This window comes from Puntigrus tetrazona, chromosome 25 (genome assembly GCF_018831695.1).
Source record: "Puntigrus tetrazona isolate hp1 chromosome 25, ASM1883169v1, whole genome shotgun sequence".
Lineage (NCBI taxonomy): Eukaryota > Metazoa > Chordata > Actinopteri > Cypriniformes > Cyprinidae > Puntigrus > Puntigrus tetrazona.
Window position 1 is genome coordinate 11,929,628 of NC_056723.1, and position 20,421 is coordinate 11,950,048.

The following is a 20,421-nucleotide window of genomic DNA, read 5'->3' on the forward strand; positions in this document are numbered from 1 at the left end:
AAAACAGTAAAAATAAATACATTTAAAAAGTACTTACTGTTTTCATTGTTTTTACTTACATAAATCAATTTTATTGAATTATTCATTGATTAATTATTAACTTTTATCACTGGGATTTATTATAAATGCTTTAATTCATACGTGTAATGCAGAAATACTGCATTACGTTAACAGGAATTCAAGAAACATTGTCAGTAACGTGACTTCCAAAACAAATGGCAGTAAAAATAATATTTATTATTATTTACCTTTTTAAAAATTCCAATTTTCATCCATTTTATTTAAAAATAATTTAATACAATTTTATTTAATAAAAAATGTAATAACCCTTAAGTAACCCTTTGACTACTTTTATTATCATTTTACATTATTTTTAAGCTTAAATATTTTTAAGCAGTGCATATTATCACCGTAATAGCATCAAAGACATCGGCACACACAAAAAAGACTAAATTTTGAAAAAATTATAAATTGATCTGTCAACTTAAAGAGAGCAAATTAAGAAAAAATAACATTTACAAAGCACAATCTTTATAATAAGCTCAGTAAACTGCTGTCAGATCGATTAATCATGATTAATCGCATTCAAAATAAATGTTTATGTTTACATAATATATGTGTGTGTGTGTGTGTGTATTAATATGTATAAGTACACAAACATACATTTAACTATTAAACAAATATTTGTAATATATATTTGTATTTAATGTAAACACAAACCGATTAATCGCGATTAATTGATTTGTCAACACTATTTTAAAATTATATTTATTTATTAATGCATTTATATTTATGTATATTTAACAGTCGGTTGTTTAATTTTGCAAACATGTCGCTGTCTAAATGTGCCTGTATTCATTAAATAAATATGTGCATAAATAAAATAAAACGAGAGGTCCCTCAAAATGAGAACAACCTTTGTGGGAGACCTATTCCTCTAAACACCAGACAGGGTGTGATCACGTAGAATGTGCTAAAGTGAACAGGTTAAGTCGGAGAACTAGGAGCGCTAGGACGTTAAACACAGGTGTCACCGCATAATATCTGTTAGGCTAATTGCGGGGTTTGAATAAAAGGGCTCAGCTTGGCTCATTCAGCCGCTAAAATATCCCCCCTGCTGGAAAGAGTCAATCAGCACACCGCCAGGTGACAGATTTCACCATCACACTCTGACACCGAGGCTGGGAGCAAGCAAAATATTGTTGTCTGCCATGCCAACTAATAAGTAATTATAGTCTAGTCCTTCACAGATGGCAGACCCCACAGTCATTCCGCCTGTCTTCCAATAAAGGAGAAATTAAGTTAAGGCGCCGCTCTGCACATGTGCATCCACAGCGCCAACAAACCCCAGTCTAAACAGACCTGAGAGTCAACTGGAAGGAGCCTATTAAAACAAGCTCATGACACTGCAAATCTACTCAACGTGATTGATGCAAAGCCTCCGATTCCTGCGCGCACGTGGAACTGCGGAGGTGGAAGGAAGAGCAGCGCTTGGACTTACTCCAGTCTGAACGACCTAAGAAGATGCGTCTTCCAAGGGTTTGTAATTAAGCTTACGCTGCCATTCAAAGCCTGGAATAAGTCAGACTTTTCTTGTGTTTTTGGAAGAATTCTCCCGCTCACCGACGCGTGTTTTACTTGATTATAAATATAGAATAAAAAAAACGTATTACCGTAATATTAGTTTTCTGTTTGAATGCCCTTTTTGTCAGCGTCGTTACTCTGTTATACTCCGTTAGATTAAATAACGCTTTAATAAAGATTAAATAATATTACAAAAGACGCACTGTGAATCAATCCTTTCAATTCAAAGAATCCTGCAAAAAGTAAAGACGTTTCCGTAAAAATAAGAGCAACGTTGAGCAAAAGCTTTTATTACCGAAATAAGAAATTTCAAATTTTAATTCGGAGGTTTTGGAATTCCCGTAATTCAAAAAGAAGACTCCCATTACAGGCTTTTAAAATGAATAACGGTCAGAAATCATTAGCAACTTGCTGTTTTTCAAAGCTTTGAAATATTATCTGCACCCTTGTTCAGATTTTAAATGTATCACGTGCTCTATATATTTCTTCTGCTCATACTAAGGAGCTTTTATGTTGTTTTGTCCCATTTTGTCTTAACAGATGAGTCACTGAGCTCTCGTTATATGGATAAAGGCTAGATACTGTGGAACTGGCACGGAAGAGAAGAAACTGTTGAATAAAGTTATTACTTTTGCTTTCTTCTTTGTAAAATTATGTCAAGCGGACTATTTAACAATGTCTTAATTGACTTTCCAGGCCTTGAACATCTCGGATGCGTTGAGAGCTCTCGGATTTCATCAAAAATATCTTCATTTGTGTTTTGAAGATGAACATAGGTTTTAATTAATGACAGAATTTTCGTTTTCGGTTGAACCGTCCCTTTAAGAAACTTCGATTTTCGCTCTACACCTTTTTAAAAATAGCCAAAAACAGAGCTTTTTTTTTTTCACTCCGGAGGAAGCCGAATGCAGTAATAACACACTCTCTGAATGATTTAAGCATTTGTGTGCTTGCCTGTCTGACCCTCTGTTATCCTTCAAGAACCTCCTTTAAAGAAGATGTCAAGTGTCAACACTCAGGGTTAAAACAGCATGTGCCGCTCTTCAGCTTTGCCTTTTGATTACTGGGAGGTCAAATGTGAAGTTTGACCCGCTCTGAGTTCTTCTGTGGATGAGGACAAGCACAGGTAAAAATAATAACAGACAAAAACGTGGTTTGGTCAAAGGCCATGTGTGGGCATGGTGTAAAAAAAAACCAAAAGGGTACATTTGTTTCTTACTAAAAGTCTTTGCATCCAGATGTTGGTTTCTGTGGACAAGGCTAAGTGTACTGTCTGAACAACGCACTATAATTTGGAGAATACTTCAGATGTTTGACAAAAAAACTAAGCCACAATGGCTGATTGTTTACTTTTTCGTTGTTAAATCATTTTATATATGTGCAATAAACCAAGAAATATAAACGTGCCTGAAATAAGACTACATACCACGATTTGGTAAATGTAAAGAAATATTAATAACAGCAAAAAAATGAATTAAATATAAAGTAAATTAAAAAAGGAGAAAAAGTTTTATTAGTAAATTAAAATTTAAATGTAAAAAATATATATATATATATATATATATATATATATATATATATATATATATATATATATATATATATATATTTTTTATTTTATTTTTTTTTCATTTGGATTTATAAAAAAAAAAAGTATAATTATAAATACTGAATTTTGCATACAACTAATGCACCACTTAAACAGTGTTTATTATAAAAAAATATAACACAGGCATTTACTGAAAGAGAAACACATTGAGTGTGGATTCCTGAGATGTAATAATATGCACATATCATTTTTTGTGCAAAAAATGAGTCCACTGGATGACATTCAGGTCAACTGATACATTTATTACATAAAAATGACAGGTTATAAGCTATAAAGATACCAAAAATATAAATGCAACCTTACATCCAAGTACCATTTCACATAGTCTTTTGACAAAACTGATACGTTTCATTAATACAGGAGGCAGAAAAAGTTATTTGGTTTGAATATGCCATTAATATTTGATCTAAATTAGCCCAATGAATGACATTTAGGTCAAACAATAAGTTTGCTACATAAACTGTGAAAAATGTGCCAAAAATACGAATCGGAGCTAAAAAAAACAAAGCAGCATAGACGTTCTTAATAAGAGTTGGTACGTTCTGGAATAATAACCCTCTCTCAACTCGAAGGCATAAAAGACAAATTTCAATTAAAAGAAACAGTTGCTATAATTTTCTTCATAAATCTAAGCGGTCATCCTGACTCTTCCAAGAGCCTCTTTTCACTTGAGATCAAAGCAACGCGGTTTGCTTCGTTTCATAGATGCGCTGAAAGTGGTTAATTCATCCGTGTGCTGAGATTGCCTCCGACACCCACAATCACAGCCAATGCAGCCGAAGCTAAATAAACTCACTGACACGCCACAAGCCAAACCGCAAACTGCTTGTGGTTAACTAATAATAAAGCAGTTTCGCATGTGGCGTCCTACTGTGCGTAATTATGAGATCCGACTAAACCGCGATTCTAAGTGTTTAAGCGGCCAAAATATGATTAACAGTCACAGCTGCTAAAACGTGTGCTCGAGTGTCACATTTATATTTACTTAGTCTTAAAAAGAAGCGATTATAATGCGCATGACACGCGAGATACGACGACACGTCAGCAAACTTTTAAAACGAAACGTCAACATGCTGTCTGGACCATTACGTATAAAAATACTCGACATTAAAATGACTAAAACAGCAATATGGGTACGTCTTTTTCCGGCCATCGTAACTGATCGGAGTTGCGCGCCAAGCCGAGAAACTAGGCGAAAAAGTTTTCGAAACACAATTCGACAGCCATAAGTACGTTGTACTTGTTTTCTGACGCGAGTACCAGAGGCCCAGAGAATATAAAGTGCGGCTAATAAATATATAGCCTTATCAAAGCATTTACGTCGCTAAAAGGGTCAAAGTCGAGTTTACTGTTTAACCGACAAACAGGAAAAAGCACTGTTTGTCTGTGCGACAAACTGTAAATAATTATTGATTTGTTCATTCAGATTGAGAATAAAGTACAATCTGCACAAGTTCAACGAAACTAGAGGCCAAAAGTCCAAGATCTAACATCACTTTTGTGTCATCAAGTACATTTTTTGTGTTAATGAATAATTAAAATGAACAAATAAATACACAAGCAGGTGATTTTCCCCCGTTTCGTAGAATTTATGATATCCATGCAGCCCTATATATTGCTAAAATATATTTTGTAAAAACAAATATTATTCATATTAATAAAAAATTAGGTCACACTTCATATTAGGCGGCCTTAACTACTATGTACTTACATTAAAGTACGATATTGATCATATTGTATTGCAAAACACTTCTGCTGCTCTTGAGGTGGGACACGGGTAAGGTTAGGGGCAGGTTTGGTGGTATGGGTAGGTTAAGGGTGGGTTAAGGTGTGTAACTACAGAAATTGCAGATGTGCTTTTACCAATTGCAATGTAATAACATAACACTACACAAATAAGCGCTGTACCAAATTATTCATTTAAATGTAAGTTATATTTAGCCTAATACGATGTAGTACCCATCATTTCAACTTTTCTAAACTTTTTCAATAGGCAACTACCGTCTTTATCACTAGGCGTTTGGCATGCCAGCATTTTATGGGTTTGGTATTATGATGTATTTTGATTTATGAGTCTATTAAGGTGTCTTGAATACAATTCCTTACGTAATCAAACATGACTTCTGAAGAGAAGCTAAACGAGACCTACAACTACCTAAAGGATGCGACCGAGCGTCCTTGACGAATCAGAAATCCTGGTATTGCTTCGAGAGCAACTATCAAACGCCTCAAAATTCATATTCAACGTACGAATTCGGGGGGGCCGAAACGTTCATTCTAGACGTAAACCAAACCCCGCCATTCTCGACGGCCTACAAATTGACGTCACGGGTCCGTCGACCCCACTCGTTGCACAAGTCTTACGAAAACAAAGTGGATTTCTAACACAGCCGAAGAGAACAGTCCCGCTGAAACACTTTGTTTCTCATCGCCCATTCACACAAGGGTTACATAACAGGACTGAGGCGTTCTTTCTTTCGCCTTTTCCCTTCCAGATGCATTTTAAAGGGCGGGGGTGGGGGTGAATATAGGTCAGCAGGTTAGGAGTGTCTCAAAGTCAATCTCTTTCTTTAAAAAAAAAAAAAAAAAAATGGCATAGACTTGCCCAAAAACTCCCATCCGGACAGTGCCTCCCTATACCTGCCACTTCTGACTGCTATTACATAACCGCACAGTGCTGGGAAAGTACCAAGCAACAAAAAGTAAAAAAAAACAACGGCTAGAGAGCGGGAGAGATGTACTGTAGATCCTTAAAATTCATTTTTCGACATCATTTCTCCTCATTCCGCGAACTCGCGCGCTGCACGCGAGCTCGAGATTTTATAAACCAATAAAAAAAAGACGACATCGAGAACGGCGTCTCACGCGTCCGCCGCGGCGTAATCGTAAAGAAAAACACGCTCTGAACCCCAGACTCAGGCATTACAGATATCGAATGATTTTCCCTTGCTCTGTTTATGGCAAAACTTGTTACATAACCAGCTTACATTCCACATTCGCCGTATCAGCCTCTAAATATACCCCGGCGCGCGACACGCGGCGACCCGGACGGACGCGCGGCGATACTTCACGCGGCGTCGCGTCACTTCTTCACTTTATGCCCGTATAATCGCAGATGCGTTTTGCGCTCAACTTGGATGAGTTGAACGAGACGCCGGAGGGGGGAGTGGCTAAAAAAAAAGCCTACTGTCTGTACTGTAAAACACTCGCGTTTAGACAAATCTCAATTAAAATTAAACATTAAAGCTTTGCGGGAAGCCCAAACGCGTTTGGGTGCATTTTATACACGTCCGAGAAGGCTAGCATCCAAACAAGTGCAAAGATCAAGTAAAGGCATGCAGGCGACTAATGAAGGTAATTAAAAATAAAAAGAGAGATTAAATAAAAAGCATATATCAAAATAAAAACAGTAGGCGGGTCGCATATTTTATCATTTTAAAACAGTCCACATAAGTTCGACTTGTGTCTAGCTAAAACCCTTTATAACATTAAGATACATTTCTACGTGCGCTGTATATATTATTTCACACAACTTTTAAATCGGAAATTAACTTCATATTAAGCACGTTTAGAGTCCTTAAAACGAACGCATCTGTTTATTATTTTTTTAGTCTGCGGTGTCAATGCTGTCACACATCACACAACAATAGCTGGATCGTTCGATGGCACGAGCACACCAACTCTAAAAGCATCCTAAACCCTATATATATATTTCACAAACGCCGTTTATTCCCGTCCGGCACGCGCTTTTCCAGCGAACCAAAACGCGCCGGAACGATTTTGACGCGCCGCGCGCGCCATTTAAGTTAAAACGAATTCACTTTGAAGTTTTGCTCATCGACACTCTACGGAGAATCGATGTCGCGTCGATTCCGGAGAATCGCTGTCTCTCACCTCTGTTGGTGCTGGAGCAGCTCTGCCGGCGCACCGGGGCTTGGTGCTCAGCTTTGCGGAGGGTCTCCAGGTTTACCGGGGTTTCCCTGACCGGGGTAACCGGCTCTGAGACGCCGTTGCCCGGGTCGCTCGCTGGATCTGGAGGGGACTCCATGTTGCGCTTTCTTTTGGAGCTATCGCTGCTGGTGTATCACGATAAGATGCGCCGCGATGCGATTCAGAGCTCAGAGGTTTTGCTGTAGCTATGTATTTTTTCTAGCAGAAGTAAGAAATGTTGAACAGGCGAGTGTAGACAGAGGTGGGTGTGTAGGTTTGATTGTCCACTGGCAGCGCTAGAGAGGAGCTCCGGTGCAGCCGCTCAACAGGGACACACTGTCAATAGCCGATGAATGGATGTGTGTGAGACCTATTAACACTGACACTTTCATGTCTTCGCTCGTCTCCTAACGATACGGCCGCGCGTTTTCCGCTCGAAACGCGGAATGCGTCACCCGCAAGCTCAAATTAGACCATCTTAATATGCGTCTTTAGAGTGTTTGGTTTATGAGCCGTGGCAAAAAAAAAAAAAAAGTATAACCCATATGTGAGCTGATATTTTAGTCGAACGCGTCTTACAGAAACGTGCTCGCGCGCGCGTGTGTGTGTGTGTTTGCGCGAGCCATATGTATCATGTTTGGTTGCTCTGTCTATAACGAACATCGGTTTATGAATTGCGTTTTATTTATTTGTCAATGCGCGACATTCTCCGGCCGTTTGAGCACCAGCCATTCGTCTAGAAACTTTCTAAATGTTCTTTCAAAGCATCCCCTCTCTCTCTCTCTAACTCTGTGTTCTCCCTTATCGATTTGAGTTAGAGATGTGAGTTTTAATAACTGTTCTTAACAGTCAAAAAAAATAAATACAAAGGCGTTTAACGATACACTGGGACACGCGTGTTCATCAACGCTATCACAGTCTTTCAACAACTAATGTAGGATTTCTGCATTGCATATCAAGGTTTAGTAGCATAAATGCCTATATTATCACCAAAAGACCTTTTAACCTCTAAAGTGTTCTGGATCCTGTGAGGTACTGATGTATAAATGCCTTATTTTAGATAGATAGATAGATAGATAGATAGATAGATAGATAGATAGATAGATAGATAGATAGATAGATAGATAGATAATGATCTCCAGTATACTCAGGTCATGGTATAAGAATGACATTGTGCTTATTAAAGGGTTAATAAATGCAATATATTGATTTCATGATTCTAACGTAACTTTGGGTTTGTATGAAAATGGTGCACATAGGACACTTTCATGCTCTTTTTAGTTCAGGTTCAGCCACTCACTACGTAAACCGTACTTGAACGCGGCCGCACATGTATCTTATGCTGACTGAATGAAGTCAAGTGCGTCTCTGGTCTCGTTCGTTTAATCAGCGCCAGAGCGCAGTAGATTAAGTTGGTCTGAGCTCCGACTTCAGCGGTCGATCAAAGCCTCGGCACCCTTCACCTTCTGGAAAAGCAAAGTTTTGTAGCACGGCGTTAAGGGCGTGTTTTGATCCTAAACAGTGGCGAACTTGAGGGCCCCTATTAATTCGCCGTTCGGTTCGGCGTCACGGCAGATGCGGGTTTTCCCGGAGGCGTCGTAAACGTCGCGCCCGCCGCACGTGATCGGCGCGGAGGAGCCACGCCCCCTCGGAGCGCCGCACGTGGACTTTGGCGTGCTCCGGCAACTTGACTCATCAACCCCAAACAAGTCAAGTTCACCAAGTGCGCGGTTACGTCGAGGTTAAGTTCAGCTGAAAGGTCAAAGCGGAATTAAAGGCTGTTACGGGCTGCACGGAGAAAACTGTCAAACTGTCACGCGGCGTTACTGTTCAAAGAAATACAAGTTGCAGTTCTCACCGATTCCAAAAGGGAACGTGAACGGATTGTCCCAAAACATAAAAAAATAAATAACTGAATAAAAGTATAACCCATATATTTAAGTAGGCGTTTAGCTTTACTTCTAAAAGCATTTCTTTGCGCGTGCGAATTTAAATTTGGCGCCAATGTGAGTCTGGAGGCTCAAACGCAATTGTTTATCGCTGGTTTTGTGAAGATTAAGGTACAAAACACCTTTTTAAGTGAGTAAATGTATTAGACTAGTGTTGGTGCCCTATAATCAAATGAAAAGATATCGCCATTTCGTAACATTTCCCTTAAATGCATGTATTTAGATTATATAGCCTACTGTGTATCAGTTTAATACATGAGCTAAATATTTGTCTGTGTTATTAAACTAAATAAATTAGTCTGAAAACGCCAACAGGCTTTGACTCCAATAGTTGGCCTTTTTGGACGCTCATGATGCCACATTAATAAATAGGAATGTCTTTAAGTTATGTAACGTAATATGAAACTAAATGCCATTAGGAATACTTTTCAAGCAAGCCATTTTACAAAAGGACATTTGTTAGGTTTCAAATTATAATAGAAGAAGTATTTGGAAACATTTCTGTGAGATGTTAGTGGAACATGTTCATTTGATGAACTGCACCTGCGTGATCTTGGACCTGACTTCATACATCCAGTAAAAATCACCAGTTAGTTAAATGTCATCGCTGAAATGGCCCCGAAAAAATGAAGTTAGTTCCCAGACAAGCTCATGAATTAAAGCGCCACACTTTAAAAGCAATCAGAAGCTTTTTTCATATCATTTAGCCACATGGTGTGTTGGTGAAAAACATTTTCATCCAATATAAATCTCTGATGGTCCACTGAGGCAAAGTAGTTAGATACTATAAGAGTTTGTTTCTTCATCTGAAGAGATTCAGTACCACACGGATACTGTGTAGTGAATGGGTGCCGTCAGAATTTTTTCACTGGAGAAAGCAGTTTTGTGGATGCTTATTTCAAGTTAAAAACATTTTGGCATTCATGGACATGATGGACTGGAGCGTTGCGGATTATTTTTATTGTAGTGTTTGGACTCATTCTGACGGCACCCATTCACTGCAGAGGATCCGTTGGTGAGCAAGTCATGCAGTGCTACAAATCTGATGAAGAAACAAACTCATCTGCATCTCGGATGGCATGAAAGTGACTAAACTTTTAGCACGTGCACATTTTCGGGTGAGCTGTCCCTTTAACTGTCAGTCTTAAACCTAGAAAGTGACGTTAAAGTTACGTTTTGTACATCTACGAACTGTTCTGAGAGGTTCAAATAACCCGACATCGATCTTCCGCGTATCGGCCTGTAATTACTGTGATTCCATCTGAAAACGCTGCACTGCGAATCTTCTTTTTTCCAGATTTGATCAGCTGTTTCTGGCATGCCTCTCACAAGGTTTGGAGACGGTGTGTTTACACTGACGATGGCCTCTAGCCATGTTATATTCCCGGCTTCAAACTGTACGGCAAGATCAAACTTCGAGCGATGGCAAGGCATCAAGAGCCCCTCAACATTTGACTGTTTTCAGCCACCTCATTTTTACAATAAGGAATCGACTTTGACATGCTACAGTAACATTTCTTTTTAAAACGGTTCATCTCGGGGAGAAAACAATTGCTTGTTGGGCTTTTCTATACGTTATGGCAACTGTTGTTATTTCACTCAGGGAATGGATTCAGAGAGAATAGATAACAAGGGAAAAAAACGTAAAAAAAAAAAAAAAAAAAAAAAAAAGACAGTAATCACATCCAATAAACAATGGAGCATAATCTTATAAACCATTTTAACTTTTAATGAACTACTTGAACAGATTTGCGCTTTGCAACGAATAAGGGTATATAAAAAATGTAAATAAAATATTTATGGAAAAAAAATGTATTACTTTAAATATTGCATACCGTAAAATCATTGAAAAAACACTAAAATAATTCAATAATATGTAACTGTATAATTCATACTTTCAAAATGATACAAATACTATGTTTTTCTATAAATAATAATATAATTTCAAGTTAAGATCAACAGGCGACAATGTGTAATATGCAATAAATGCAATTAATATAACATTTAAATGAAACTGTATCATTCCTTTTCTCGAGTTTTGATGAAAATACTCTCAAACCAATGCTCAGAGTGTGCACTTTTAAGCCCATATCCATTATAAACCATAACTTAAATATGTTTTGGTCGACAACTAAAATAATAAAAATTGTGCCGGTGTCCAAATATAAAATGTTATATAAAAATACATTAAACACACACTTATACATTTATATTTATATATAGTGCTGGACAGCACTTAATCAAGATTAATCACATCCAAAATATATTTTTTGTTTATATTTATATATATATAACAAATATATAACACATACAGTATATATTCTAGAAAATATTTACATGTAATTAAATTTTATATATTTTATATATATTTTCATTCTCAACATTTGATATATGTTTCATGTAAACGTTATTTTAATATTATGTTTAATTTATTACATATCGCACATTGTGGCCCATTGACCGCACTGTAATTTGAAATTCTGTTGTCGTTGGAAATTTATAGGCTCTCTTATGACTGTTATCGACAAGCGATGATAAAGTGACTGTTATTTATTTATTTATTTATTGTCAGTTATGGCTGATCCGCGCGGCCAGTCATTTGTTATTTGAAAGTGAAAGTCTGTGTTTTAATCAACCAATCATTCTGAATTAGTTCGGCCTGAAGCTTTTGTTGCGCATCTGCCATCAGAACTGCATTATCCTTATTTCTGCTATTATTATTTCCCATTACTAGGCTACTGTTATCTAATATTTGTGTGTTTTTTCCCTCAAAATCATCTCTACATACTCTGCTTGGCCTATTGACTCCAGGTCCCTTGATTTAAAAGCGTTTTATGATGTCTGGGTGTTCCTCGCAATGATTGCTTACATGTTTTCTCATTTACTCTTTATAACAAGCCTGTCAGGCAAATAATGCCTCTCATTTCTCCTCATTTTAGAGATGATAGTCAGCTCAGCAGTGACGAAAGATAACCCGCTGCAGTGTTTCTGTGTGGAATTGCACTTCTTTGGTATTAAAAGATGAAAATATGTTGGTCCAAACTCAAATAATTTGATTTCATAAACGGTTTTCAAAATTATTCTCACTGGAAAGTCAACACGAAACATGTGTTTGTCACCTATGTTATTTACATTATGTGATTTATTTTCTTTTTTGTTGTTGAAAAACAGGATAATAAATGAGAAAAAAATGGAAGTATTTGTTTGGTGTGAAAAGAATGGTTTTGGATTTGATGGTGGTGATGACGATTAATATTGTTCTTCTTAATAATTACACAGTTTACACAGAATACTCAACGAATACTAAAATAATAAAAAACAAAATATTAAAGAGGGGTGTGGAAGTGTGTAATTTGGGATTTGTGTTTATCAAAATGAATTATTATTTTTTGTTACTATTATTACATTGAATTCGTGGTGCATAAGTATTTATCTTTTGTGATATTTCTTTTTTTCACAACCACCTTCTCAGTTTTTGTTGCTGGCAGGTTTCATAATACGGTAGCAAGATTCATAATGTACTAATAAATTTGTAGACTGTCAGACAAATCAAAACCGGTCTGCGCAACCATCATCACCTTGGGTTGTGTAATTTGGTAGCACTCCAAACCACATCTCCTCCACCTGGATAATTGGCCCTATTACACCATTGGCTCGGTCACATTGGTTTCTACATCTCGTGGTCTTTACCGAATTAGAAGCTGTGAAAAGCGAGGTGTTATGGAACATTGACAAAACAACATATTACATTTACATCGGCTAAAAACACAAACGGCGTCCGTCAGAATGGTCATTACGGATCCATTTTCCCCTTACTGCTTCGGATTTTTTTCCCTCCATTTGGGGAGATAATCTGCACCTTTGGCTTTTATCTTCAACAGACCATTTTCATTATCTTACAACAATGCGTATTGATTTTGGAGTAATTACGGCTCTCTCACGAATCTGAATTTGGAAATGTAATTTTGAATGAATTCTCACACTGTTGCGTCGGTGGAAGCGTATGAACTTGTTCTCTCTCATCTCGTAGTGACACTCCTTTTCTCTGAAGATATTAAACATCCTCATTAACTGACTTCTAGTTAATGAGGGGCATACAAATTAAGCACCGTAATGTCTAGACGGTTTGCAGTGATGTGTAAGGAAATGCCGATGTGGGTCAGGTTGTGTGGGTTTTCTGATATTGTTGGTTTAGTATCGCTCGACGGCTGCGGTTGTGCTTCTTCTATGAGTAAAGCATGCTGAGACACAGGTTAGAAATGTATATGCTTTCAAAATCGTCATATCTCTGCCATACGCGGTATACCTGAATAAATGTTTACGCAAAACTAGTTATGCAAGTTATGAACACCCGCAATGCAGAACTAAATGTGACTTTACATGTAAAGAAATTGCGCAACCCATTTTACTTCTGCGATGTGATGCATCTATAACGCAAATAGAATATTCAGTGCAGTAAATGAGAATTAAGAACACTGAGAATTGATTAGATATGGAAAGTTGGGCGCTATGTTTGGACTTTTATGTTGAAGTTTTTCCTGTGAGGCTCACTGGAAGTGCGTGCCCCTAAATACATTTCTGCAGCACCGTAATTATGTACCTTACAGCAGTTTCAAAGTGAAATGTCTAAAGAGTGGCGCTATAACACTCATTTAATGCATGAGCGTGGCACGTTTTTTATTTTTTTGGTGTAGGCATGTAGGCCTATTGTAGCGTTTTTTAATATGCTGCTTAAGGTACGTTTTGCGGCCACTGAGAAATCAAATGTCTTGTGAGTGTCGCTAAAGCTTAATGCTCTATCATGTTGGAAATATCTCTATACCAAACCCAAACCTACCCGATAGTGTTAACAGATGCAAAGTGAAAAATGCATTCACTGAAGTAGCCATGCTATTTTAACGGATTTGAGCTGGTTTGTTGAACTGTAGTTTCAAGGGGTTTGTACCAGACATTCGCAACACCTTTTTACTGCCTTAGGGTTCATTTCATTTGGAAACCGCAGTGAATTGTACATACAGGCACATGTTTCTAGTGAACCTAGGTTGCTTCTCTGCCTGCATATTGCAGAATGACTGAGCAAAAATTGGATCTAGCAGTAGTTAATTTGGACCAAGTGAATTACCACATTGAGGACTATGTGGGGGAGTCTTTGACTTATTGCCACCTAGCTCCACTAAACAAAGTGACTTTTATGGACTTATGATGTATTTTGAGTGGGCTGGAAAGATGCTTGGGGATTTTACGGAAGAGTATCTTTGCACTGTGGGGGAAGTGGAGGAGGATCCATCCCCTAAACATTTTTGGGGGGCTACACGACCCTGGTTCCGACAGCCATGGAGATAGATCTACCACAGACACCACCAGCTGGTGACATCCTGGCCACTTGACTTGTTTTGAGACTTAAATGGTGTCCAGCCTGGTGGATCCACCGTGGATGTTGGTGCGAGTGGCTGGAATCTCCTGGCTATGCCTGTTTTGGTATAACCACAGGGGCCATAACTTCTCTCTGCTCTCTGTGACAGTTCCATCGGTTTGGCCATGGTAGGCTTCTGCTCAGTCTCAAGCTCCATCTGATCCAGAGTGGTGGTGTCCTGCCTCATCTGCTCCATCTTAGCGGTCTCCATCCTGGTCTCCAGCCCCACCTTGACAGCCTGATCCGCCGGCTCTGCTCTGGTCTTCAGCTTCGCTCTGAACACCAGATTGACTGGCTCCACCCTGGTTTACAGCTCCTCCAGCTCTGCTCTGGTAAACCGCTTTGCCTTGGCCACCCACTCTGCCTGCTCCACACTGGCCTCCTGATCCTCAAGCTCTTTAATCTCCTGCTTGGTTTCCAGCTCCACCGGTTCTGCCCTGATCAACTACTCCACCCTGATCCTTCAGCTCCTCCCAGGTCACTCCACTACAGTCTCCAGGCCCTCTTCTGCTCCATAGGTCTGGACCATTCATTGGTTCCCCCGATGAATCTCCCCAGAGGTCTTGTTATCTTATTAAGCATGTTAGCCTCCTGCGTATATAGACCCTTGTGTTTCACTTGTCCTGTGTCAGTTATTGTTTTCTGTAATGTTATCATTGTGCTTTTCTTGTTTTTGTTTGGTTTCATTTATTAAATGCACAATGCACAGATCCATGTCTCTGCCTGCATAAAGCCATTGGTGAGGGTTTGACTCACTTGCAAATAAAACCACTTTATTTAATTCAATAATACTGAATGCATTTAAAATTCAGTAAATAATGAAATGCATTTAAATGTTTTAAATAAAGTAATTATTTATTTGCAAGTAAGTGTGCAGTCATTTGTCCTCTCCAAGGAACTTTGGTGTCTCGTGTACTGCACCTCGTATGGTGTGCATGTGCTTGTTTATCGCATTAAGGAAGAAGGTTTGAAGGTTAGAACCATTAAAAAGTTAATTAGCATTGTTAGCATACCGTTTTTCCTACTAAAATATTCAGTGCAGCTAACTAAAACTTTACCTATTAAAAATCACTGTGTTAAAAAAAAGCAATATGATGAATAGGGACTGAAATTTCAGCTGGAAAAAAAATAGATTAAAAATAAAAACATTGTAATGATGGATATGGTTCTTACAAACACAGCTTTTCACTTCACTAGATGATAGTTGTTGGAATGGAGTCATAGATTTTGGATTATTGTGGTGTTTTTATCAGCCCTTTGACTCTAATTCTGATGGCAGTCATTCATTACAAAGGATAAGTGAATATATAACTGTTGCTTAAATTGTTCAGTCCCAAAAATGTATGTTTCTTGGTAAAAATTTTCGTCTGGTTTTTAGGTCCAAATGGTATAGTTGGTATAGCATCTACCAGTAGGGGCTAATGAAGTCTCAAGCTAAACCTCGACCTTTCAGTCCAGAGGTGGAACAATTTATTACATTTTGATGAACAATTATGAAGAACATTGTTTTTCTTTGGAATAACGTGCGCTGATGAATTGTGCACAGTAATACCAAGAAAGTGTTTTAAGACAAGGCCAGTTCTGATTCAATGTTGACTTTCTAATTAAGCGATTTGGTTCTGAAAGAATCAACAATCGAAAACCATTTACAGAAGAAACCTCAATTAATTCAAGAACTGTTTATATTGCCATTCTTATGTAAAATCCTTCAACCTTACTTTGGAAGCCGAGTTTACACAGCCTTTCAAACATTTGGTCCTATCCTCAGCCCGTAAACAAAATAATGAGGAAATATGACTTTGAATTCCTCTCAATCATCCCTCTTTTCTGGAGGTTTACACAAATCCAAACAGTCCAGGGAGGGATTCAGAAAAAGAAGAAGTAGTGGCTTTCTTTTACAATATTGCACACTACACAATTTTGCAACAAACACAATTGATTGTAATTCTTCAAAAGTGCCCAGCTTTGTCCTGCTGCTTTATGTTTCCACATGCTGTTAGCAGTAAGTGGAATGACCACAAGAATCTCAACAGCTCAAACTTCAAATTTCACTATAAACTGAAGCTTGTTGCAAAAGAGGTTGTGAAGATCTTGAGATGCCTGTGGTCTGCTTGGCCTTTGAGAAGTAAATTAAAAGTGAACTGACTGCAAGATGATGACAAAGCATTTTAAAATGACCATAATGTTGTCCAAATATAGCCGATTGGTTACCATGATTTTGTCAAGTAAGACATGATTCTGGATCGACAGAACTGTCCAAAACCAGACTTATCCCGAACCTACCCCTACACAAAATTAATTCCTAAAATCAGTGGGAAATGTTAGTTCATTAATAAGAGTGTAGAAGCACCTAACCCTGATCATAAGCCTAAAACAGATATTTCCTGAAAAATTCCCTCAAATCTGATTGGTTGATTGGAATGTATTTCCAATATGTTGCATCACAAGGATGTTGATCCAGGAACATCTTGTACTTGGTGAAATCACGCTCACCTTTATGGTCTAGTAAAGTATCCATTGGATGCATATTTAAGAATCCTGTTGGAAATAGTATGTACTGCAGGTAAATCATGAGTATTGTGCATTCGGTCATGCTAGTTTTTTCACATACTGCCTAAAATATATTATAAGAGCACGCATATTTGAATTCAGCCACAGTCATTTGTTTTGTTTCTGCATGAATTAAATTAAATTAGTTAACAACTCATTGTTAAAGAGACAAGTGTTTTCAGCTCCTGAATGAATATGTGTTTTTGAATGAATCAGTTGAGCGAATTATTCAGGGACTTATAACGAGTTTTGGTCCCAAATGAATCTGCTTTTTTTAATGAATCAATTGAGAGACTGATTGAGGCACTCGTTCATAAACAGTCACAAGTTTCATTCCTAAATGAACCTGCATTTTTTTTTTAAACAAATCAGTTGATTTTGTAACTTCATAAACAGTCAAGTTTTTTTCTTGAATGAATCTGCTTTTTCAAATCATTAAAGCTAGTTGAGCGAATGATTTAAAAACTAATTCATTCCTGAATGATTTTGCATTTTTGAATAAATCACTTTACTGAATGATTCAGTAGCTCACTGGATGGAAACACCAAGATGCATATAAATACAGATTTACCGAATAAATTCCTCCATGCTCACCGAAAAATCTGTGATGTGAAACGGGATTAACTTGAACGATCTCGCTCACACGCCAACTATATGTTGTTATGGTCATTCTTTCATCTAAGTATTTTTGTATAATAACTGTCTGGCACTGTCATATATACATCATATATAAAAATAATTATATTCAGTGACTTCTCCTATACTTTTATTGATTTTTAAATGCGTTTTTTGGAATATCGCATTTAAAAAAAATGCCAAGATGAGCATAAAAATCCAAAACATTTGAGTAGGATAACCTTTTTATCAAATTACAAAAAGTGTATTTGAACTACAATGGTAAAAAAGTGTATATGAACTACTATGGAAACACATTTACCAAATAAAGTCTTCCATGAGTATTGAAAAAATCATCTACATAATTTGCCTATATCATATATAAAAATCATTATTCAGTGCTTCTCCTATATTCTTTTTGATATTTAATGCCACAGTTTACCAGCAAGTGACGTTTTTTGTTCTCTTTGACTCGTTAGATGGAAACGGTGGTTTATCCGCATACGTTTTATGCGATATTCCAGTTTTGCACAAACATCTCACTCAAATCTTTTGATGAAACATAGCTACTGATGCAAATGAAAAAAGTGAAACGAGCGCAAGTGAATTTCATCACCATATGAAATAACAAACTGGTCGGCTTGTGTTGCGCACTCTTCTAGCAGAGAAAAATAAGCAGGTTTAGAGCCGTGCGACGGGTTGAGGACCCGGTGAGGAGTAGGAAAAGAAAGCAGAATCACAGCCTGCCATGTTTATGCATTTACGTGGGGATAATTAGTCCGTGGGGCGACATTTCCCGGCGCAAAAATGCAGAGGGGGATGATCCACCAGGGATAATGTGGGAACATCCACAGACCGGTTTTAAATGTCAGAGTGTGTGCGTTTGCGTGTGTTGGAGTGCGAGATGAAGCACCGATACGAACCCGCGACGAGTCTTTGACCTGCACGGGTGTGACCACAGAACGCAAACATCAGGCGAAGTCGCCTTAAAACAACAAACAAGACACTTCGAAAAAGACATCACAGTTTGTAATTGCTTTTCGTGGCCCAAACGTCCCAAACGTGATTGAAAATTTACTGCCTGTACGTGTTTTCCCGTCGAACTTTTCACCTGCACGGCTTCCTCTCCAAACCAGCGGACGATCCCAACGGATCCGCTGCGTCGAAAGGACGAGCGAGTGTAATTGAGTGTGTGAGACTTTTAAACGGCCCGTTCCAAACTTTCCACAGGGAAAAGCCCGCAAGATGAGGCCCGCTTCCTCTTTTTGCCCCCATTCAAGTCGCGCACCGACCCCTCGACCTGCCGTCATCCCCGACCTCTGGCCTCTCGCGTCCCGCGCTTTCGAAACGCCGCGCGAAGAGGAAAGTAGAGCAAAGGAGACGGAAAGACAGGAGAAGGATCGCGAGGAAGAAAAAGAGAGCAGAGGGAAAACTCTCCTTTCTTACATCACCGATCATCTCCCGCCATCGGCCCCCACCCCTGTGTTTAAATCCAAGAAGAGGCAAGGACGAGTCTGATACACCGGCGCTTTCATTTTTTGAGTGATGATGAATTGCTGCCGCCGTGCTAGACCGGAGCAGGGGAAGGATGCGGCGGATGCCGAGCGGGAGACTCTCCATGCCTGCCTGTGTTTAAAAATGATTGATTAAACTGACACCGGCGCAGGAGTGCAGAGCCGCTCTATTTTTCTCCCTCATTATGTAAGACAATATTTCAAATCAAGAGAGCACTTGAAGAGGACAGCGCGGGCCCCCAGACAGGACACCCTTCAGATAAAGTTTACAGCCAAATAAAAAAAAAATCTGTAAGAATATATCTATGGGACTTTTTTAGCCGTTATTTTTGGGCGTTTGGCATAACAAAAATTGCAGACTGATCGTTTATGTGTGTAAAATGATCCTTTCATTCGTGATATATATGCTTTGGCATTGCACATGGAAATACAGATAGTTTTATTTTTCTAAAATAAATGAAAACATGGAAATTTTTTTTTTTAGGTATTTTACTTTCTGACTGCTTCCAAGGGAGAATGATTTCAGTTCAATATAAATTATTTAGACTGTTTTTTTTTTTTTTTTTTATCATTCTCTGGTCAGTGCTCTAAAAGAGAAGAGAAATTCATAATTAGGGGTTGAATACAATTTTATTCATTATTATTCTCATTGTTATTATTTATTCTTATCATGTATCATTACCATTATAATTATTATTATTTGGTTTTATTTAGTTATGCAGTGGATGTATTTAAAAAGAATGCATATATTTTAACTGGGGATTGAATACAAATTTCTAATTATTATTACTATTTGTAACCCTGTAAACCATTTTATGTATTTAGATAGATTGCAGGGGTCATGGTTCCGATGCAACTGTTAAAATAAAAACTTTCAATGCAACATAAGTTGTATACGTATATAATAATTTTAGACCATGACATACTTCATGTCATCAGCAAATCATAAATTTTTTTTCGATTGCCAGGGTCATGGATTCAATCCTATATATTCCTGTTTGCAAAGACCATAACATCCTAACATTCTTTATTTCATCAGTAAAAAATAAAACAGCTTTTTTATTAAAAGTTGTGTTGTGTTTCTGCAGCTCAGAATTGTTGTGGCTGATGCGGAGAGCGGAGCAGAAACACAGAGCGCCTCCACTGTGTGTAAAACTCTGATCTGACGCAGACATCAAACTGAGAGATGGAGTGACACGTTTGTGGTAGTTCAAAGTAATGACTGATGTGCAGCATGGCAGACAGACGTCACACACA

General features: G+C 38.0%; 1 protein-coding gene across 1 annotated transcript in view; it reads right to left on the reverse strand.

The window, feature by feature from the left end:
• roraa (RAR-related orphan receptor A, paralog a) overlaps nt 1-7,427 on the reverse strand; it is a 251,764-nt gene extending 244,337 nt beyond the window's left edge. The window contains exon 1 of the mRNA XM_043227687.1: nt 7,088-7,427. Within this exon, the coding sequence (XP_043083622.1) occupies nt 7,088-7,241 (154 nt within the window). The 5' untranslated portion in view covers nt 7,242-7,427. The remainder of the gene's footprint in view (nt 1-7,087) is intronic.
• Nucleotides 7,428-20,421: the final 12,994 nt, after the last annotated feature.